This window comes from Syngnathoides biaculeatus, chromosome 5 (genome assembly GCF_019802595.1).
Source record: "Syngnathoides biaculeatus isolate LvHL_M chromosome 5, ASM1980259v1, whole genome shotgun sequence".
NCBI classification, from domain to species: Eukaryota; Metazoa; Chordata; class Actinopteri; order Syngnathiformes; family Syngnathidae; genus Syngnathoides; species Syngnathoides biaculeatus.
In genome coordinates this window covers 4,544,275-4,567,035 of record NC_084644.1, presented here as the reverse complement: position 1 = coordinate 4,567,035, position 22,761 = coordinate 4,544,275, and the positions used below count along the sequence as shown (strand labels likewise).

Below are 22,761 nucleotides of genomic sequence, written 5' to 3'. Positions count from 1 at the left end.
ACCAAATGAGGCGCTTGAATTTAATTGAACAGGAAGTTGCTCGTTTCCCAGTAAATATTGATGGTCGCAGAGCAGAACAATCTTATTTAATGAAGACTACAAATGGGAATGACTTTTAGCTTTTCCTTGCCGATACATCATCACGAGCGGAGGAGACAGCGCGCTAAACAACGAATGTGAATTGAATTGCGGCTTGTGGAGACGAATTACTTTATGTAACAAAGTACCGTTGTCCTTTTCTCACGTAAGCTTTTGTGTCCCCCCCCCCCCCCGAGCCAGGTATCACGTCACGTCCAACTGGCAAACGTACAGCGGCATGCAGGACCAGTACAAGCAGGACGGCGTCCAGCGGCGGTCCGTGAAGACCATCGTCAGCCACCCGGACTACAACCAGATGACGTACGACTACGACGTCGCGCTGCTGGAGCTCAGCGAGCCCCTGGAGCTGACCGACACCGCCCAGCCCATCTGCCTGCCCGCCCCCTCCCACGTCTTCCCCGCCGGGATGTCCTGCTCGGTCACGGGTTGGGGCGTGCTCCGAGAAGGAGGTACTACGTCCGCTTTTAGTCCCGCTCTCTTTTTAATATGCCGTTCTGTTTATTTCAGTTATTATTCCTCAATTACGGGTGACCGGCTCTGCTGCACAGTATGTTTTTGTTTGTTTTTTTTTGCCCATTTTGCATATCCAGCGCTCATCAAAATGAAGACATTGCGCTTCTCCCTCATGTCCCTCACAATGAGCCATTCATCTCAGGCCTTCATCTTCCATCATTCTCTGCTTCTTCTTTTTATCCCTCCCGTTTCATCCCATCTCTCTTTTCGTTAATGGCCTTCCTGCTTCTCTCTCTCTCTCTCTCTCCCATCACGGGGATGCGTCCCTTCTGCCTCTCTTCCCCTCTCATCTTTTTCTAATCTGCTCTATTCCATTAAGCCCCCCCCCCCCCCCCCCCATATCCATACATCAAGACGGGCGCCGCTCCTCCGGGAAACCTCTTAAACCTTCATTAGCTCACACTAATCCGGGCCCATTAACACCTTTTGATTTGAGGGGCGAACAGTGCGGAGATCTTGACCCCCCCCCCCCCCATCCCCCTTTGTCCCGTTTTTTTCTCAGGTCAAAAGGCTCGGCTCCTCCAGAAGGCGTCGGTGAAAATCATCAACGACTCCGTGTGCAACGTGGTGACCGAGGGCCAGGTCACCTCGCGGATGCTCTGCAGCGGATTCCTGACCGGGGGAGTCGACGCGTGTCAGGTGAGGGGAAGGAAATGGAAAAATGTCCTTCACGCACACCTCTGTGAGTACTCTCGTGACCCCCCCCCCCCCCCCGCCTCTAATGCCCAGGGAGACTCCGGCGGCCCCCTGGTGTGTTTCGAGGAGAGCGGGAAGTGGTTCCAGGCTGGCATCGTGAGCTGGGGGGAGGGCTGCGCTCGCCGCAACAAGCCCGGTGTCTACACTCGTGTCACCAAGCTGAGAGAATGGATCAGAAAGACCGCGGGAATTTGAGCAGGTGGGGGAAAAAAAATATAAATCTATTCACTACGAGCCTGGAAGAACATCGGGATAAAGGACGTGGAGATGGAACATTCCCATATGTTTTTTTTTTTTTGTTTTTTTAACAGCAGACTGGGACACATTATTTGGACCCAGACCCTCACATGAATGACTCCAAGCACTTTATTTTCGGTTTTATTCCTCCTCCCGCTCCAACTATAACACGCGCATCCACTCGCATTTTGAAATTGTAATCAACCTCGATGTCTCATGATTGTTCTCGGGTAAAAATATCCTTCACATAAAGCTGCAAATCCAAAGATGAAAGATGGGCGTCATCCGCATTTTGCCAATATTTCCCTGCCGTGAGGCATTGGAAGTTCTTTCTGACGGCTTTAATCTCTTGAAGATAATTTTGGCATTTTTATCCACCAAAATCTGAACCACAATTGTTGTTTACAGCATTCACATCACTGTAGATAGATATCTGAAATCACGTGTTTGTATGAATTTGAAGAACCATTTTAAATAAAGCAACGTTCTTCCAGGCCAGCGACTCTTTTGTTTTGAACGATGTCCGAGTCTTTCCAAATTTGGATGAGCATTTCCGTAGCACGCGTTGATTAAATCAAAATTGAGGTCATAAAAAACAAGCATCAACCCATCGTGGGTTTGTGGATCGGTTCCTGAGCTTCGTTTTGGTCCACGGTTCAGTTTTTCCTCTCTCATCGTTGTTTCCTTGCATGACTGGAACATCTTTTTGCAACGCAAGTTTTGCACTCGACTTACATGACTTTCGTTTGGTGGAGTTTTTACTGCAGGGAGCCAAAGTCTTAAATATTTATCAAAGGGAGGGTAGAATAATTTAGAAAAATCTAAAAAAAAAATGGGGCACGGTGGAGCAGCTGGTTAAAGCGTTGGCCTCACAGTTCTGTGGTCCTGGGTTCAATCCTGGACCTGCCTGTGTGGAGTTTGCAAGATCTCCCTGTGCCTGCGTGGGTTTTCTCTGGGCACTCCGGTTTCTTCTCACGTCCCAAAAACACGCGACATTCATTGGACACTCTAAATTGCCCATAGGTGTGATTGTGAGTGCGGCTGTTTGTTTCCATGTGCCCTGCGATTGGCTGGCAACCACTTCAGGGTGTACCCCGCCTCCTGCCCGTTGACAGCCGGGATAGGCTCCAGCATTCCCCGCGACCCTTATGAGGATGAGCAGCTATGAAAATGGATAAATGGATAAAAAAAAACTGGTGCTAGAGTGGATTAAACTTTTTTTTCCCAACAAACTAATCCATGTAAATTCTACATTTTTTTTCTACATTTCTACAGTTTTGTGTGTATTCCTCGGTTCCTAATTGTGCTCTTTTGTTCACGTCAGGCTGGCTCACGGGCTGCCGCATTTGTCATGTTATGCATAACAAACGCATACCTTGTGAGAGATGTTGCCGTCAAGTAATGAGCGCCTCGACCCCCCACCCCCACACCCCCGGCGAGCCGCCTGCCTACCTGGGGATACGCAGGTGACGAGACAAACCCCTCTAGTCGATAATCCCTGCTTTTGTCACGGCTGCGTCCACGTGCGAGAGGGGGGTTGCACGGTGCATCTGTCTTCATTAAAAGCCGAGCGGAATCGAGGGGACAGGAGGGGGGGGGGGGAATAAAAAATCAACAGACAGCACTACTAATTTTCGTATTCATCATCGTTGCCGTGGAGCCGCTCAGAAATCCGCACTGAACTTCATCGGAAATGCTTTTATTTAAATATAAATATGTGTACAAAGATACAAGCAGCGGTAGCTTATTTTTAGCAAATAAAATTCTTAATACATTATTAAAATAAATGAACAAGCAAAATGGCAATAAGTTTGTGATAAAATAATGCGGGGGGGAGAGGAAAAAAAAAAGCATTCAGTGATTGGTAAAGTAAGCAAGAAAATCTGTGGATCCAAATCAACCAACCAAGAGCGATACATATTATATAAAGATATTTTACAATAGAGCAGCTTACACGCTGTACATTAAGGCTTATACAAAATATAAAAATAAAGACAAGCGATGATTTTTGCCTCCGCACTATCAAGTTTTAGTTGTTCTGGTCAGGCTGCCTGGTTACAAGCGTCACATGGCAGTACAGGCATCGTATACGGAAACATCCACAAGGTAGAAAGCAACTGAGGCCAGGTGCAGAAGCCAACCGGTCTCGAACATGAAATGGACATGAATCCAAAGGTTTTTCACTAGACACATCATTTGCATGCAACAGAGAGAAAACGGGGGGGGGGGGGGGGGGGGGGGGGGCTTAGGCCATTTTGTACAGATATTTCCAGGGTAGTTCTGTTTCTTGTAAACATTTGGAGACCAGCTGATTAAGATGGAAAACGTCCGTGTTGCCCCACCTGACGCGCCGTTCGAGATTGCTCTGGTATCACCCTACTTTCGCCTGCGCCGCAATCGCAAAACACTGTAGAAAACAGGACCGGGGTATAAGGAACGCCGTACTCGGAGCCCTGCCCTGTAAAACAGTCACCATCTTTGGGTTTTTTACGGACTTATCGTTTGCCTCCTCGTTAAAACACACAATTACCATATACACAGTTCTTGGGATCCAGGTCAGGCCGTAATATTCCACCGTTGCGCGGGTTAGTTTGTCTCTGCGGCTAGCTCGGTCTTTCGTTGATAATCGACGCGCACAAATGTGCTTCGTGTTCCTTTCGCATGCCAACTATAAAACAGCGAATGACGGATGAAGGTTGGTTTGTTCATGTCCGTTTTATGCTGTGGGAGCTTCATCTTGCGGACGTTTCACATTTAGCGGTGACGCAAAGTCAACTCTTGGACGGAGCTATACCTCGGTCGTCGGTCGGTTGATCTGTTTTTATAGTCCGGCGAGCCGGTTTCTCCGCGTGTGGTCAATCGTGCGGAGAGAGACTGGTTCGGTATCGCTCTTGAAATAATAGTTTGACTTGACGTCACGATCAGCGGAACTCTGCGGCTTTGTTTGGCGTCATTGACGAGCCCTCCCTTTGCCACGCCAACGGCTTGTAGCGACTTCCTCTCAATACTTGTCCAACGTTGACAAAGTCTCTGTTCATGTTAGTGCTCCCACGGGTATGTGGCGATGATGTAGTTAACTCGGTTTCCGACGCCTCTCTCCTCATCAGACGTGCGTCTGCATCCGTTGCGAGGGTCGGCCATAGTCTGACTGCTGGGAGGACACTTGCGACGAGGCGTAAGAGAAGCGGGACGAGCCGGACACCTTGCTGGCCTCGTCGGACTGGTCGTACACGTCCACTTTCTCGTAAGAGGCCGGCTTGACGTAATTGGTGAAGGCGCGGCCGTACGTCGCCGGCAGGTACGCGGAGCCGCCGTAGACTGGCTCGGTGGGATAAATGGTGGCTGGTTGAGATGGCTGCTGCTGGCCGGCTTGCTGCTGCTCGTACGCGGACTGGGTGACCGTGTTGGCGGCGTACCGGTGGGCGAAGTCGTAGACCCGCGGCTGGGTGCCGTACATGGGGCTCGGGGACGGCAGCTGAGACGGCGTGTAGACAGGCCGGGGGTTGGGAACGTACTCGGAGAAGCCGCCGCCCCGTATGTGGCGATCTTCGTGGCCCCGCACGTTGTAGTAGCCGTTGGTGGGATCCTTGAACGCCCGGCGAGATACACGTCTCTTCAGTACTTGGCACACTTCAAATACTGAAACCCAAAGTACGGATTCCTGCTATTTGGCAGGCTTTTTCAACTGAGAGTTTACCTTGATGTCCGATCGCTCATCTTCCTCCTCCTCCAAGAGATCGCTGTGTTCCGTGCGAGATGTCCCAGGAGACTCGCTGCTATTTGGAGCCTGAGGGGAAGACCACGCATATTTTGATTTGACGAATTAACGGGAGTGAGCGAGATGAGAACAAGACGCCTCTCTGTTACATGATGTGGTGTTGCCTGTGAATGACATTACGGTGCGGAGAACAGATTATGCGGGTTTTACCATCGGCTCTTTGACGTCCTCCTCGTCGTCGTTGCCCCGCGTGGCGTTGTGATCGCTGTGAACAATCTGAACTCTGATGTCGCTCTTGGAGAGGCGGGTGCACCTTTTGCCTGCAGGAAATGATCAGTAAAGACGGGTGTCAAGACTCTATTTAGGGTGTGTTTGATTTGGAAGAATTGGCGAGTGACCCGTCCGTCCCATACTGACCGTGGAGCTCACCTTTGCCTGTGTGCCTGCAGCAGATGGAGACGAGGGCGATGACGCAAATGAGCAGGACGATGCCTCCGCCTACCGATCCGCCGACAATTAACAACATCGGTGGGGCTTCTGCGACGAGAGCAAAGGAAGTGAGGTCGGATGCTTTTTCTCGGGGCAAGAAGCCTCAAGATAGTCGAATGTTACAAAGGTTTAATTCGGAAAAACTACATACATCCATTTGATTTGCTAATCCACGAGATGCCAGTGCCTACAGGATGCAATTTCAGTTAGCCAAGACTGATCGAATACTTTGTGCAAGAATACTACAGTCAATCGCCCTGGCTATTGTCTCTAAACTCTCTGAAGTACGTGTAACATAACTTGACGTGCAACGAAGCGATCCAATTAGAGATTCCAGGAGATTCTCCTGCTTTGGGGATCTCACTCCGCTGCGCCGATATAAATTACCGGAAAGGACCTTATTCTCGGTGTCTGCTGCTGAATAGTCTTCCTCTGGCTCCAGCATCTCGGTGTAATTTTAAGATCGCTTCAGTGGAATGCAGCCAGAGACGCCAGCTCTGCCTCTGAGACAGTGATCGAGAATATCAGTCCGAGCTCAAACACGCGACTCCATCTAATTGACTTTTGTCCCCGGTCGATATCCATGTTATAGGGCAAACATATTCATTAAGGCTAACCATCTGCTGATTAAATCATATCGATTAGGAGAGTATAATTAAGATAAGGAGAGGCACGGTCTCTGCTTTCACCTAATCTGCCCTCCTTTTGCAGAAGGATTGAGGGTTCCATTATGTTGTCTGCGAAGAGCTGCAGTGAGAGAGTTTTACGTTTTGATTCTGTTTAGGTGGTTAGCTAGCTAGCGGGTTCGTGCGTATTGATTTTTAATAAAATGAGTTATAGAGGCGGTGGCACGGTAGCTCAGCTGGAAAGCGTCGGCCTCCGAGTTCTGAGGACCTGGGTTCAATCCCAGCCCTCTCTGTGTGGAGTTTGCACGTTCTCTCCGTGCCTGAGTGGGTTTTCTACGGGCAAATTGGTTTCCTCCCACATCCCCAAAACATGCAGCATTAATTGGACACTCTAAATTGCCCCTAGGTGTGATTGTGAATGTGGCTGTTTGTCTCGATGTGCCCTGCGATTGGGTGGCAAACAGTTCAGGGTGTACCCTGCCTCCTGCTCGTTCACAGTTAGGATAGGCTCCAGCACTCCTGTGACACTTGTGAGGATAAGCGGCTAAGAAAATGGATGGATGGATGGAGTTATAGAGGCAGCGATGCCTGGGACGAGGACCACCTCAGTGCCAAACGGGATTGATTTTGATTTTGATGACCACATCCAAGGTGGCGACCCCTAACGGGACAAGCCGAAAGGAAAAGAAGAAGACATTGTTGATGTCCTTCAGGAGGCAACCCTCACATCGAGCGGTAACAGCAACAGCAGGCTTGATTTGTTTCCCCTTTACCTTGTTCCTTGAGCGTGATCAAGGCGGTGCCAGTGCCAAAGTTGTTCCAAGCGGTACAGTTGTAGCGCAGCTCGAAATCAGCCGTCAGCGTCTCGGAGAGCACCAGAGAGGAGACGACTCCTTGGTCGCTGGCTACCGTCTGCACCGAGTAGCGACCGGAGGAACCGGAGGAGAGGCCGACGTCACCAAATGACCACACCTGTGGGAGGGAACCAGGTCGTACAAAACAGATGGGCGACTTTTCTTTTCTGCACATCTCCTCCCCCGGTGAGTAAAGAAAACACATGTACAGCCTTAGATCCATTCTACTTTCTTTCTGCCGACTTCAAAAGCGCAGCACGGCCGACCTGGCTCGCGAACTTATGTTTAAACGCCATCCCGCGCGTGCCCTGGAGGTGATGCCCGAGGAGCCTGAGGTATCCACTCTGTGAAGTGGGCCTCCTCTTCCTGTCTCTCTCTCTCTCTCTGTCTCTCTGTCTGTCTGCCTGTTCTCTCCTTTCACACCCTAATTATCCTCTCTCAGCCCAGCATACATTCAGTGGTTCAACAAGGTCAGCTGAGCGATGTCTCTCGGGCCGCTAATTGAATGCGGTTTGGCCGAAAACCGTAGGAAACCCGTCTCCCGCAGCTCCTATCGCTTCATTCAAAGCAAGCGCAATTACACCGCCGAATATCTGTGTACGTCTTTATTAGTGGGCTGAATATGTCACGGTGCAAAGGTGTGAAGGTGAGGACCAGGCGCTACCCAGTGATAGCTGATGTGTAGGTAGGCTTGGGGGATGGTGAATGGAGTACCTCCCAAATACGAGTGAATAACAAGAGGTTCACTTACGATCTTATAAGGCGGCGGGCTGCTTTCCACCCGGCACTCCAGCTTGCCCTTGGAGTGCTTCACTGCATGCTGCGTGGCGTCCGCTGTGATGATAGGAGGGCCTGGTGTGAAGCGCAAAAACAAAAACCAGCAGCAGAGAAATGAGGAAACGTTCGGACGCAGCAAACGGAAAATAGTCAAATACGTCGGTGGGGGAAGCCCACCGTTTACAGTCAAAGTGGCATCTCTTTCTGCAACTCCGATGCGGGGAACGATGGCCTTGCAGATGTAAGTCCCAGCCTCCGCCTGAGTCACAGACTTGAGTTGCAAGGTGTTACTGTTACTCAGGACCTGGCGAGAGAGGGAATGGACCAATTAGTCACTTAGATGGGGTCCAAGCGGGGTGGAACAGTTGGCAGAAGGTGTCTGGTGTTCTATGTGACAGAAGAGTCTCCGCTAGGATGAAGGCCAACGTTTATAAAACAGTGCCAAGATGTACGGATTAGAGACGGTGGCACTGAAGAAACAACACGAAGCAGAACTGGAGGTGGCAGAAATGAAGATGTTGAGATTCTCGCTCGGAGTGAGCAGGTTGGATAGGATTAGAAATGCGCTCATTAGAGGGTGTGAAAGAAATTATTACTATTTTAGTTATTGTTCGAATTGTTTTCTCATCCATTTGTTTGTTAGTCTTGCTCTGAATTGTTCTCCCTGTGAGCTGCGAGCAAGACTTGGTGTGACACATCAACACCTGGGAGGCGATGGCCCCCCTGCCTACTCCCGTACACGGGGAAGCGATGTCTCCATTGTGACCTCAGCGCATTTCCCTGCCGACCTGAAGCAGATACTCCTCAACACGGGGAGGTAATGCTCTCCTTCCACCACTTGCGGATACTCCCAAACGCCATAAACATGCCTTTAAACAATGACCTGTTTTCTCTCGTGGGTTTATCAGGACACTGTCCAACCCTGAAGAAACATGTACCTTAGTGTTTATGTTGGGGTGGGTGTGGCCATCTCGACTGTGCAAGAGGTACAAGAGTTTGGCTGACTCAGAACGTGGTTTGGAGGTGCATCTGGTCAGCCAAACGCGTTTTCCTCATGAGCCGATTAAAGACCTCTTCATTGTCCCTAAATAATTGGATATTCAGTCCAACGGTTGGGTGTCGAACCTGACAGAGGGGCAGCCAAAGTTGGATGTTTTGGAGACAAGGTTAGAGAGAGCAGACTTCGATGGTTTGGACATGTCCAGAGGCGAGAGAGTGAGGAAATTGGTCGGAGGAGGGTAAGGATGGAGCTACCAGGGAAGAGAGCGAGAGGAAGACCAAAGAAAAGGTTGATGGATGTGGTGAGGGAGGACATGAGGACTGTGGGTGCGAGAGAGGAAGATGCACGAGATAGGCTGAGATGACACGCTGTGGCGACCCTTAACGGGACAAGCCGAAAGGAAAAGAAGAAGAAGTCACTTAGATGGTCCTCACTCCAGACTAATGAAACTAGGATTCTGGTAGCCTTGTTTCTACTGAAGACCACGGATGTGTCCTTGTTTCAGAAGTTCGAAACAGGTAACAAATTAACAAATCTGCACCGCACGACTTTCTGGCATCCTTTTGAAGTATAAATGCAGTCTGTTTAAAAAAAAAAAAAAAAAAAAAAAGGATGCCTTTGCACTTATAAAATGTCGTCTGTTAGATACCGGCACATCTTTTGTTTTAGCGGCGCCATAAGAATGTAGACCTGGTTCTTCTCTCGCTAATACTGCATTAACGCTTTTCTGTGAGGGCGAGTAAGATGTCTGTCGCTGTGGGCAGATAATTGCTGCCTATTCATGTGAGCATATACAGCGCGACCTCGCCGAGAGAGGAATCGGCGGGCACTTGTCGCAGCCATCAAGTGTGTTTCAAACTGTCTCCTTGGAGGGGGGGGGGACTTTGTATTAATGAAATTGTAAATCCGGCATTATTATCAAAGTACTTATCCTGTTTAAATTGCTTTTAATGTAACTTAAAGGATGGAGGTGGAAACATTTCAATCTCTAGATTGATTGAGATGGGTTATGTGAACAAAGCAGACCTGTCACCATAGCAACAAATATTTGTTGAAGTCAGTGGTGGATTTCGTCCCCCTGGTCTTGGCACACCAGTTACCTACTTGATGCAGGCATCCTCCTTAATTACCCGCGTGTCTATTTTCGTCATTCGTCCAAACTTTGCGAGTGCGTGGCTCCGACCTGGTCTTGGTAATTTTTTCCAGACATCTGCGCATTTAGAAACGGGATGTCTGCACTGGTGTGAACGTGTCCGCGGCTTACTTCAATCCTCTCCAGAAATAAACAGCTGCTCTCACGGCCCTTTAAGGGCAGTGCAATACGTTTTGCGTGGGTGCCGTTATTAAGTACAAAATGAGCCGGTGAAAACTGCTGGCGACTTGAAAATGTCCCCCACCAACGATGGTTCGTTTAGACGAAAATCAAGATGTGGCAGTTTATACGCTGAACCCCCCCCGGTGGTTAAATGCCCATTAGATGAGGGTTTTGCACTCCAAACTGAACTGTTACGTCTTGGAAAACACACATCTCACAACAAGTGGCCTAATCCAGTGGCTGCAGATGATGTCGCTTTCGGTATCATTTTGTCGTCTTTTATTACAGTTGATGCCGCTCGGCGAGATCGTTGTCACGAAATTGTGAGGACACGACGGACCGTGGAACTGTTCGAGTGCGCCTCTGAAGCGGCTGCGCTCACTCACTTCATAGCTCATTGATCCTGTCATTCTATCAAGCTGTGCTTAATCCGTTTACCTCCACTCAGGCCTCGCTCCCGTTTCCGCACAGCCATTCCCCCCCCCCCACCCTTCTCGCTCTCGCCACTTTTCTTTTTCAACGCACTAAACAGCTAACCCAATTAATCCATTACACATGTCTGCGTGAGGGACAGCGGCGGTGGGTGGATCAGGAAATAAATGTTTGCGTTCACCCTCAGAGGGGGCGAAACTGTTCACACCCTCCGATGTGACGGTGTCGCTCACGCCATCTCAAATGGTTTTGTGTTGTTGTTTCTTTTTCCAACTGCTTGCCCTTCAGAAGTAATAATGGCGGGGAGGAAAGACACTCCCCTTCGGGATGGGTGCTGATGCGGAGGACTAAAATACTGCTTACCAGGATCGTAATGTTCTTCCGGGAAACCGTTATTTAAATGCAGCAAGTGCCGCCTGCCGCCCGATCAGCCGCGCCTGCGTTAACCGCACCGGTCGACCGTCTGCTTCTTGCTCTGATTGAGTTAGTGCGATGACAGCCAGTCTGAGCACAGCCACGTTGTGCGTATCTATCAGCGGACAGACAGTTCTCTGCCAGAGGCGTTATCCCTCCGGGAGCATGGTGAGAGCAGCTTTTTGAAGAATGTGTAGAGAGAAAAGTGTGAGGGAGTCATGCCTGAAGGCCATGCGAGAATGTTTCTCTCTGAAGGGACGGAGAGTGTTGAATCTCCAAGACGCTGGAATATATGGCCTTACTTCGCTCGAGCCTTGCTTGGTCCAAGCCAGGGTCAGAGGCGGGTTCCCAGTCCACGTGCAAGTGAACGCTGCATCCATCCCGATATCCACTGTCATTGGCTTTGGCCCTGACAGCAATCTGGGGCCGACTGGGGAGAAGCAGACGGTTTGAATCAATATGTTTATCACTAAACACATGCACTACGCTTCGAGGCTGCGAGCTAACGGCTTTTGTTTACAATCCTTCAGTTCGACTTACACTGCACATCAACCAAAGTGCTAACGTTGGTGCTTCCCACCGAGTTGGACACCTCACAGGAAACCGGATCCGTGAAGTAGGAATAGTCCACTGTCACCTCCAGACTGTCGCCGTTGGCCTCAGAGATAGGAACTCCTCCTTTAGACCACCTGGGACGGGTGAATAATCGCATTATGCAGTAAGATTATTAGGTCGGTGAAGGCACTTAGCCATGCTTATCGAAGTGGCTATTAGCTCGTTCCGAGCATCTGCCAATCATAATCAAACGCTGCCAATCAAGTGGCTCATTCAAGCAATTTATTTTTTCCACCGCAAGGTGATGTTGCTTTTCAGCAGAGATTATTACCAGAGCAGACAATACATTCTCCTCAATTTGCCCATTTAAAAAGAGGGCGTGTCTACCTGTAGCCGATGATTTCGGGATTGGCCGAAGCGGTGCATATGAAGAGAACCTTGGCGCCTTCGGTCACCGTCTGGGGCTGCACCGATAAAACCACGGACGGAGGGTCTGGAAGATGCGACGCAAAATTCAGCGGCCGCGATACCGACGCCACGACGACTTCGTTCGTTCGTAACTCACGCTGGACGTTGATAGTGACGGACGTCTGTCTCCCGGCGGGGGCGGCCGGGTTGAGGACCCTGCAGGTGTAGGTGCGGCCGGTGTCGCTGTCCTCCGGGATGATCGGAAGCATACTGACAGCTGCCTCCCTCTTCCCATCTTCCATCAGGGTCTGCGACAATGCACACTAGCTGTTAGCTTCAGCGCCGTGTCTAAATGTCATTTTTATTTTTAGTTTTGTGCCTACACCAGAACCTCTCTTTTTATTTTAAAGTTCCTTGGCACACGCTTTGAAATATTAATACATTTCACAATGCGGCATGGGGATTTTTTTTTTTTTTTTTTTTTGCTGTTCCTACATTTCTGAGAGCGTTTGGCGTCAGTGCCTTGTTTGTCATCGTCTTTTAAATCTATTTACTGCTCATGGAAATCAATACGCCTAAGTGAGGCAAGGTGTAGATTCTGAGGGTAATGCATACTGCTCGCACGCTTTCACACATAAGCCCGCACACACACACAGGCAAGGGAAAATTCTCTAATGGCCAAGGTGCTGTCTGTTTTCGGGCAGCAACAGTGAGGCAGAAGAAGTGCCACATCGTTTGGAAATGGAAAAAAATAATAATAAAAAAGGAAAAGCAGGCTGGACATTATCCTCTGGATGCCAAAATCAATGGAGCGACTCTTTTCCTTCCTCAGCAAGTTTTTTAAATAAGATAACACCAAACTCATTTCATTTCTTAAGACTTGAGATTTTGCTTTCTTTATTTCTCATGTGCCCCCCCCCCCCTCGCCGCCGCCCTCTTCCCCCCTCCCACCGCCTCCCTAAATGCGGTGTTTAGCGTCGTTTAGCGTGGTCAGAGTGCATGAAAAATGTGACACTTTCCCAGCCGTGGCTGACTCACGCTCCGCCGCACCCCCATTGTGTTTCTGCATTGTTGTGTTTGGTGATTCGCTCTCTGCAGAAACTCCACTGTATGAAAGACTCATGCCTGTCTGAGCTTTGGCATGCTCCAGTTATGCTGTAGTGTCACTGCGTTTCTGGAGGGAGCGGGGTGGGGGGCACGGGGGAGGGGGGGGGTTTTGCGGGGAGTCGAAGGGGAAGCAGGAGGAGTGGAGAGGCGGGGGGGGGGGGGCTGCACAGAGCGAGTGAACAAATCTTATGAGAAAAAAGGAGGTGATTTGAAAAGTGTAGGGAAAACGGAAAGGGAACGGTATTTGGATAGTTTATGATTTGTAATTTTGTTTTTTGGTAATATGATGTTGAGAGCACGCCACTCAATTGCGTGTGCACCTTGGAGTAAATGGCTGTCTCCATGACTTCTCCATCTCGGTACCAGGTGATCTCGGCGGCAGGCTTGGCTCCGTAGGATCTGCAGGTGAGGTTGTGCGACGTGTGGGCTTTGAGGCGCACCACGGGGCCCCCCTCCACCACGGGGTCCGAAGGTGGGACTGGAACGCAATCACAAACATGTCGCTCAACTCTAAAGCAATGCAGCTCTTGCCTCCCCCACCCACCCCCCCCAAAAAAAGCAACTAGGTACTGTATTAGGTACACCTGCATTATCCAGTAGTCCATTACTAATTACTAATAAAAGAAAATCTGTGCTGTATATTTAGATGTACCGTATTTTCCGCACCATAAGGCGCACCTAAAAGTCTTTAATTTTCTCAAAATCCGACGGTGTGCCTTATAATCTGGTGCGCTTTATATATGGATTACTATTGAGCCTTTTCTGCAGCTCCATCTAATGGATGAATAATGTAAACCCAGCCTCTACTGGAGCATCTATTCCTATGCGCCTTATATATGAAAAAAAAATATATAAAATAAGCCATTCATTGAAGGTGCGCCTTATAGTGTGGAAAATACGGTATATTAATACAACTGCTGTTTGGGGGTCATCCTTATTTTTGGAAAAAAAATATAACATCTTTTATACCATTAAATGAATCGGAACTGCAGTCTTGAGACGAAGTTAATGGAGCCCAAATGTGACATAAACAGAAGCAAACGAGTTTCCTCTTATGATGTATGTATCGTTGATGGAAACTCCTCAAAACGTAGTCATCGGAGAAGAAAATAACCGAGTCCAGATTCTCTATGTCTTTTCCGGGGAGCGGCGTTATTGTTGCATTCGCTCCCACTGTTGCTGAGCGCTTGTTTGGTCTGAATTGCTTATTTGTTCATTTATTTGCATGGCTTCTCGCACAGAACTGGAAAGCCAAGCGTGCCACCCCTGATGAGGGCGTCCATTTCCCGGACCAATAAGGAGCGGCGTGAGCGCGGGGTTTGTGTTGGCCTTTCTCGCTCCCTCCACCGAACCAATTTCGCTGTGTGTGTCTGAATTGTCAGAGGTCCTTCCATCGCCGCAGCACGGACACTAATGGAATCCGAGTGCGAGGTGATTTTAATTTCCATGCCGATTCCCCTGACTGCGCTGCAGACGTTGACTCCGGATTGCTTTGGCACGCGGGTAACTGCACGCAAATACACATGTACGGAAAAAAAAAACAAATGTTCCTCTCCCTCGCTTCTTTAGCTCTTGTTTCGCCCACATATAAATATACAGTACCCTGGCGATCGTGCCTTCTTATGTACGTCTATGAAAAACTGCCATTGCCCAAACGCGTTTGGCTTCATGAAAGCGTATTCTGTATGTGATTATAATCATGGATTTGTGTGTGATCATAAAGCTTGTGTCAGAAACGTTCCGGGATTGCTGTCGAACAAAGCTAAGATATTTCAAACCCAAACTACAAAACTGAGAGTTTTCCTCATCAATGTGGAACAGAAAATCGACCAGCGGGTCTACAAGTAGATTTGCGGCGTTAGCTTTGTTCAGAGCACGAGAAGAAACGAGAGTTGTAGTGGGACAACTTGTATTTACGTCATCGTGACACATTTCCCTGAGCGTCTGACAGTTCCTGAGCAAGAAGAACATCGCCATGCTGGAGCCATCCATCGTCACGAATTAGGACCTGTGTGTGGAGGATCCCGGAAGAACCCTTCCCAGGGGAGAATCAAGGTGCGTTCGGATCTAGGATTGGGGGATTCATTCGAAGGGGAACGGTTGTAGTTAGGATCTCAAATACATCTTTTTTTTTAAACCAGACCTGGAACCTTTCCCACACACTTTGTACAGTACGTCCAGATTTACCTGCCAGCATTTTCGGATCTTCAGTTGTTTCTTTTTGCAAAAAAATACAATCATATACAAGTAGTTTTGTTTATTTATAGTTTTTAAATGCCCACTTATGATGGAAGCGTCGACTGATAATCTACTCATGAAGAAAGACCTTTAACACAAATGTGAAAGTAACATTTTCGGTTTCTAATAGCAGTAATGGGGGATAAGCAGAGGAAACGATTTATTAAAAAAATGAATCAAAGACGACTGCATGCCAAGTAAGTTTTCTTTCAGTGTGAGACCATCGTACAGCAAAGTATTAATACCACTTTTAGTCAACTAATCAAATAAGTGTGAAAATAACCTTGCTTTCGTTCTGAGAAGTCTCTTATCATATTGGGCCAACTACCGGAGGCAAAGTCAATGTGTTTTTGACATAACTGGCAAGATAAAGATGATTCTCATATTGATTCTGATTGTGATATGATTGTTCCCTCTGACTCGTCTCCTTGACGAGCGTTTCAGGGCTGAAGCACCTTTGTGGCGAGTGACATTCCTTCAAATGCCACCAGATGCCAGCAGTGCTTTGCTCATTTCCCCCAAGACCTGTATAACACCTCCCCCCCACACCCACCCAAACACACACACACACACACACAATCTTGCAGCAACCCCAACCCCGCCCCAACTCCTCAGCCCCCAATGTCTGCGTGAAGAAGTGGATCACTCACATCGCGTTAATGTAAAAACTGCCTTGCGGTTGACAAATGTTGTGGCTCACCGTAAAATTTGCTAACTATGCAGACCTTGACTTTCAAGTGACTACTCGAGTCATTTGTGATTTCTGCAATCACATTAGCCAAGACATCCACAGTCTTGAGAGTGTTTACTTACTCTGCCCCCCCCCCTTTACTTCTTCCCCCATCGACTCTCTTGGCTGAGCCTGAGCAGAATTATGCCCCCAGCATTTCATTTGCATCAAGAAATGAGATTTATCACGGAGGGGTTATTGTTGAGTGGCGATAAGAAATCATTTTATTCAACGTAAAGCCTTTAAAGAGGTCAGTTATATTATATACAATGCAATACGGATTTCATTTGTCCGCCTGCTGGTGTTCCGAATGGGATAATTACACATTGTGCGCGACTTTGTTATTTCATAATGGCCATCTTGATATTTGTGTGTCGTCGTGCGACGCGTCGGGACCGTTCCCAAGCCGCGGCAGTCCGGGCTGCGGTTCTTACCTTGTACAGTGAGCTTGGCACGGTGGGAGCGCAGGCCCGCCTGCGTCGCCTGACACTCGTACACGGCGTCGTCCACCAGCTCTGCCGAATCGATCAGCAAGCTGTGCTCGCCCGATTGCGGGTCGCCCATCAGAGAGTAGCGCGTCCAGCCTGCGTGACGCCGGCGCACACGACAATCAGCCGCAAACCAAGCGACAATAAACACATAATGACACAACTACGGAGCCCATTTGGACAAAGAAATGTGGCAAAGCTCTTTAAGTCACAAATGAACGCAGGCAGGCAGCGCCTCGGTAGAATTGAGCCGTTCTGTGTGTGTGTTTGGAGAGCAGCGGGAGATTGGAAATGAAACGCATGAGGAGTCTGTCCTTGAAGCACAGACACAATAAAGATGGTGGCTGCAGGGGCAGAGAGGCAGTCCGTCCACCGTCAAATGGTAGTGAGAAAGGCTGAATTGTTATCTTCCTTCCGAGAAGAAACCTTAAAAAGCTAAGCACCGAGTCACGGTGCATCGGTTGGCAACCTTTCACTTTTGAATCTTGGAAAACCCATTAAACAAGAGGCCCGGTTTCTAATTGGACCTGCCATTGATCCATATAAGACTAGACACTAAAAAAAACAAAAACGCAGGCATAGTTTATTCAAAAGACCGCTTTAGCTCCACAAACCTGTAAAATTAAACTGAATGCGTTCCCCAAGGATGTGAGCAAAAACAGTTTATGGGCTTTTTATCCAAGTATGTCCAATTACACGATCATAGATAGTCTTACACCGCTATTCTGATTTTTGAACTGTGCAGTTCGGTTCAGTTTAGTGTCTGTTTGCTCTAAATTAAGGATTCCAAAACATCTGACTTGCGGAGTCTCTGTTTTTCAAAACTGTCACCTGACAAACTGCATCAAATGATGCGTGAATTTTTCCTTCTTCTTTTGTCACAGATTGGGACTGCTAGCATTAGCACTCTGACCAGTTCTTACTCTAATCTAGAGTGCTCCACGTACTCTGAGCAGCAAAATTCACAATAGGCATATGAGCCATGAATCGACCAGTAAATTTCTTGGTTCAATAGGGTTAGGAAGATTTTTTTTTTTTTCAACAGTCCTCCTCATCGGGCTATTTGCTTTTTGAGGTCATGTGACCAAGAAGAGACCCAAACACTTGATCCTCTTTTGTGAGGTTTCAGCCACGATTCTGATAGGAAAGCGTGCACTCGGTGATTTTTGTTTGCATTCAAACCTTGACAAAAGGTCAAATCAAACTTTACATTTTTTTATTCATCCTGAAAGTTGACCCTACAACTGAATATCCCAAACTTTTTGGAAGCGGTGCAGCTTCTTCAATTTCATTCAGTCAAACTTGCATGTCCAGAGTGTACCCTGAAAATCCAGTTTGTCACGTCAACGTCTTGCCAGAGTGAGATCATACCAGGTAGGTCTCGCTCTCCGCCCAAAGCCAGTCCATCTTTGGTCCACTGCACCATACCCCGGTAGCCCACAATGACACACGGTAGCGTCACCGACTGCCCAGACACCACCACCTGGTCCTGAGGCTGCTGGGAGAAGTAGGCTGCTCGGGTGGCGGCTGCAAGGACAGAAAGGAGAAACGTCTTGTGGATTTTGACAAGAATTGACATTTTCAGGGCAAATCATAAACAAACTGCACGCATCAGACAAATGGCAGCAGGTGTGTACGGTTGGGAAGGTAAAGGAGGGTTGTCAAGAGAAAGGGTTGCGCCTCAATAAACTGGCATTTTAACGAGATGGATAAGGCTGTCTTGTGTGAACATTTAATAGTTATTTCCCCCCCCCCACTATAAATATCCCTTCCAAGAAGAAGCGTCAGCTGTGCCTCATAACTTATTTAACTCTTTCCAAGTCCATATGCTTGTATGCCGAGTGGCACGAAGCACTTTCGTTGGAAGGGGCCGGGGATCCGCCACTCTTTCCGTGTACTTTTAGTAAAAATGGATGTTAAACAATTAAAATGGCACCGAGGGTCCCCGGGGAGACGTTTTGTTTGAGGCGCTTCAAATTCAGCGGAGACACCTGCCGCCGCTGATGTGTTCGAGCGCGGGTTGACGCTCTCAATGGATCGGTTGGCTGGCCGTGACACACAAACACACGCGCATTGAGACACAGCAGGGATACGCTTTCCAAAACGTTTGTGTCATTATGATAACGAGTGACTATTACAAAACCTATACGGGCAGGGGGGGGGGGGAGAGATGGCAGAACTCCAGAGGTAACTAATCCGTAGGCGGGGAAGGAGACGGTTGGTTGGTTATCTAAGTGGGCTCTCTGTGCGAGTCGGCAGACTTTGGAAAAAAGAAAAAAACTCCTTCTCTCTTTCATTGTTGCTCAATGGAGAATGGAAGGAAGGGAAGGGGGGCTGTGGGAGATAAAGAGGCCTCTATTCAAGATGGGCTAAGCCTCCCCCCCATGGACCCCCTCACCCTTTCCGAACTGCTTCTGTTGGTTGGGGCGCTTAAACAGACAGGGTCTCCCTCCCCCCCATCACCGGTAAAGAAAGCTGCTGAAAGGAGGGCAACATACGGCAACCAGAGACGCGCTATTGTCCTCTTGTCCCTCTCTTTTAATAGGCCTCTTCATTCTCAATCAATCCTGCTAAATGCAAGTTTAATAGCTTTTCAATAGCAGCACCCCCTCACCCCTCAAAGGGGCTGACGGGGATTTTTGCTCACGCTCTCACCGTCTTTTTTTCCCCCTCTTTTTCGAAGCATTCTGTCTTTTGATTTGGAACGGCGGACTCTTGTTGGCAGTGTTTATTCCACACTCAATTATCCACTTCATCTCAGGGAGGGCCTGTGGACTGATTGAACCCTGAACCCTGTCCCTCACCCTCTCCCTCCCCTCGCCTCTGCCACCCAGCAGCAAAAAAAAAAAAAAAAAAAATCTCCCAAGCGTTTTGGTTCTGGCATTCCTCTGAACAGAATTGTCAAGGGGTACCAAGATAACGGATCTGCACCAAACCAGTTCTCAGGATCCCGGATTTCGGTGTACAAACCTCCATGGAACAATATTAGTGGTGGGGTGCAGTTACTGTAGTAGACATTTGACTGATGGAACTCTTGTTTCTGCACCACGACAGAAACGCAATGTTAAGATTACAACACGCAATTAAGAGAAAAAAGCCTTTGTCTCCCTTGTTTACGGATTAGTGTCATGCCCCGTGGTGAAAGCCAGATTAAGGGTTTAGTCTTCCAAAACCGCCAACTGAACTGGACTGAACTATATATATATATAGTGGCTTTAAATGTAGACTGACCGTTGTACCAAATGCTATATAGTTTCTTTCGGCTTGTCCCGTTAGGGGTCCGCCACAGTGTGTCATCACAGATGAAACGCTCATATTTGTTTGGCACAGTTTTTACGCCGGATGACCTTCCTGACGCAACCCCTCAGGGGGAGTGGAGACCCCAGTAAGATACGAAGTCACGACCCCTGGTTTACCAAACCAATGCTCTAATCCAGGGGTCACCAACCCGGTGCCCGTGGGCGAATGGTAGCCAGCGAGGACCATATAAGGCGCCCGCGAGGTATCTTCTAAAAGTACCATAGACCACAAATTGTTAGGATTATTTGTGCTTTAAATTCTGAATCCGACTTGCTTACATTAATTTTGAAATACCCGTAATGTCGTTTACTACAATAAATTAAAACAAAAATATTTTATGTACGTGCAATGAACTGAGTCTGAAATTGTCACGTTGCCCTTCATACGATCGGTCCCCACAAAGTAGCCCTCAGCCTCAAAAAGTTTTCTGAGCCCTGCTCTACCCACTGAGCTACGGGGCATCCCCAACCGTTGTACCAATTACTGACGCTCCGTAACTCCGTAAGAATGTTTTCATTGAAAATACTGCGTTGTATTGGTCACGTGTGTTTTGAAGGTGCAGAATTGTCGTTCCCATCTAAGCTTTTACAACACTTAGGACGTGCGCAGATGCTAGTGCTGCACATTCATTTACGAGTGGCGGAATACTTTGTGTACGCCGCCAAACATTGAATTGGGGACGCAAGTTCTCTCTAGCCACGAATGAGAACCAATCAACAGGCAGCAATGTGTCACAGCCCCATCCCAGGAAAGTCAACCATACTTACAAGTACAAGTACTTACATACAAGTTTTTTTATTTTTATTTTTTTTTAGCTCGTAGTGGCACAGTACAATGTTTTCAAACCCTTTCCAATGGCCTCACCAATCAGTGCGTTCTGAGTTGAACCGAAAATATTCTGCCCGCTTGCTTCGAGCATTAATCTGACTCGCACAGGATGTAAAACATCGTTTACCGAAGAATTAAAAATGTGTAATTATGTGCATCATTCTTCCAAAAGTGACGGACGAGCCTATTGAGTGGCTGGCACGGCGGATGTGTACGATTCAAAAGAGGCCGGTTTGAGCTTGCTCGTGAGTCTTGTAGCTGAAGCTATTAGGTGCCCAACACGGACTGACATTCTCCTCCAAAAAATTGATACTTCATACTCTTGCTTGTCTCATATTCTGCATTCACAAAGTAATGAGCAGTTCCATAACCTTCCCCTGGCGGAAGAAGATTGCGATTTTTCTTATTGTACTTGTACAAGAGAGGGGACACAAATACACACACACACACCAAAAAAGATTACAATTAGGTATCTTGCCCAGTGTATCTAAGTGTTTACAATGGGTAATAATTCATTTCATTGGCTGATTGTTTAAACGGATTACATGCTGCGAAGTGTTTGCCTCTACCACGCCCACGCGCAATTTGCTGCGCTCAACATTTGGCAATTAACGTTTCGTATGGAGCCGTACAAAAATAGAGCGACGAGCGTGCGCGAGTGATTCACAGCTCTCCGGATCCCCTCATTGAAAAGGCTCGACAGAACATCTCGACTGGCTAATGACTCATGCCAAATTCCTTTAATTCCTCGTTGCCGAATTAGACAATTCTTTGCCGGTGTATTAGCAGCTTAATTACATGAATACGTTCCTGATGGGGACCGAGGGAGGAACAGAGGCGCAAGGAGGAAACGGCGGAGGCAGTCTGAAGACTCGCACGCACACGCAGTCCACAAATACACACTTCTCACTTTGCTACTGGCTCCGATTGAATCAAGTCGAAATGAAAATGATGGAAACCTCAATCCGAGTCTTAAATAGCCGGCGCGCCTGCGCTGGATTCGCCTTGTTTTTGCTTCTCTTCCTGAAATGTATTCACCAACTCATTCATGTATTCCCTACATTCCCCGCTCTATAGGATTGGTTGTAGTGCACGCGTGAGATTAATGTTACCTTTCAAACGTTCCACCTTTAGATTAACAGTGCCATATTGCCACAAAAATTCAGCATTTCCTCTATTTCTTAACTTCCTGGATGTGTCTGTGTGTGTGTGTGTGTGTGTGTGTGTGTGTGTGTGCGCATGTGACGTTCCCTTCCCGCTGTAACAAGGTCAAACAACCTGGACTCAAACAATTTAATCCGGATTTCTCAAAAATGAAATATCATTTCATGCCGCTGCACGCGCACGGCGCTAAGCGCGTACCCATTTCTTGCTGACGCCGCGTGATGCCATGTTTTCGTGAGCGCGTACCCGCGCGTGTTAAAATTGAAAGCCAAGTGTCGAGCGCCGGAGGGCACATTTAGCCGCGTACTTTGACGTCGCGCCTTTTGCCGGTCGTGTCACGTGACCACGAGCTTCCGCAGTGCAATTCAAAGCAACCTTTCAGGATTGAGCGCAACCTGTTAAAGAGCTTTTCCGCCTCCGGCGCCGCCGCTTGCCCTCGCCTTCATGTGAACCGATAGGGGTGCGTTCACATCAGGCCGGATCAGGAGGAGATGGACAGATGTCAGCAGTGATCTGTTCACCACTGGACATCTGCCCCGGGGGAATTAGATTGGATCTGCCAGTTTGCCCGTGTTTGCGTGCGTGTGACGGCTACGAAGCTAAAGACTGAGCGCGATAATGGCACTGCGGATGACCTTTCGCTATAATGGGAATGTAACAGACGGGGAGAGCGCGGTGCATTTATTACCTCACCCTCAAGATTCATCATCGGTTACACCGTTTGGCTGTAAAAGAAAAACAAAGTCACTAGCTTCAAATACAAATCCACCCCA

General features: G+C 48.2%; 2 protein-coding genes across 8 annotated transcripts in view; one reads left to right on the top strand and one right to left on the bottom strand.

The window, feature by feature from the left end:
- Positions 1-2,039, top strand: part of st14 (ST14 transmembrane serine protease matriptase) — an 80,342-nt gene extending 78,303 nt beyond the window's left edge. For 4 of the 6 annotated variants that reach the window (XM_061819440.1, XM_061819435.1, XM_061819436.1 and 1 more), the window contains 3 exons: positions 280-548; positions 1,115-1,251; positions 1,342-2,039. In XM_061819440.1, the coding sequence (XP_061675424.1) occupies positions 280-548; positions 1,115-1,251; positions 1,342-1,503 (568 nt within the window). In that variant the 3' untranslated portion in view covers positions 1,504-2,039. The remainder of the gene's footprint in view (positions 1-279; positions 549-1,114; positions 1,252-1,341) is intronic. The other 2 variants (XM_061819438.1, XM_061819437.1) reach the window with 2 other exon arrangements.
- Positions 2,040-3,780: 1,741 nt separating this feature from the next.
- Positions 3,781-22,761, bottom strand: part of kirrel3l (kirre like nephrin family adhesion molecule 3, like) — a 40,661-nt gene continuing 21,680 nt past the window's right edge. The window contains exons 2-15 of one of the 2 annotated variants that reach the window (XM_061821040.1): positions 18,068-18,223; positions 16,643-16,792; positions 13,561-13,718; positions 12,291-12,441; positions 12,113-12,218; positions 11,711-11,859; positions 11,473-11,600; positions 8,187-8,313; positions 7,984-8,084; positions 7,152-7,350; positions 5,681-5,800; positions 5,474-5,583; positions 5,243-5,332; positions 3,781-5,131 (exon numbers count right to left, since the gene is read on the bottom strand). In XM_061821040.1, coding sequence (XP_061677024.1) covers positions 4,649-5,131; positions 5,243-5,332; positions 5,474-5,583; positions 5,681-5,800; positions 7,152-7,350; positions 7,984-8,084; positions 8,187-8,313; positions 11,473-11,600; positions 11,711-11,859; positions 12,113-12,218; positions 12,291-12,441; positions 13,561-13,718; positions 16,643-16,792; positions 18,068-18,223 — 2,228 coding nt within the window. In that variant the 3' untranslated portion in view covers positions 3,781-4,648. The remainder of the gene's footprint in view (positions 5,132-5,242; positions 5,333-5,473; positions 5,584-5,680; positions 5,801-7,151; positions 7,351-7,983; positions 8,085-8,186; positions 8,314-11,472; positions 11,601-11,710; positions 11,860-12,112; positions 12,219-12,290; positions 12,442-13,560; positions 13,719-16,642; positions 16,793-18,067; positions 18,224-22,761) is intronic. The other variant, XM_061821041.1, reaches the window with a different exon arrangement.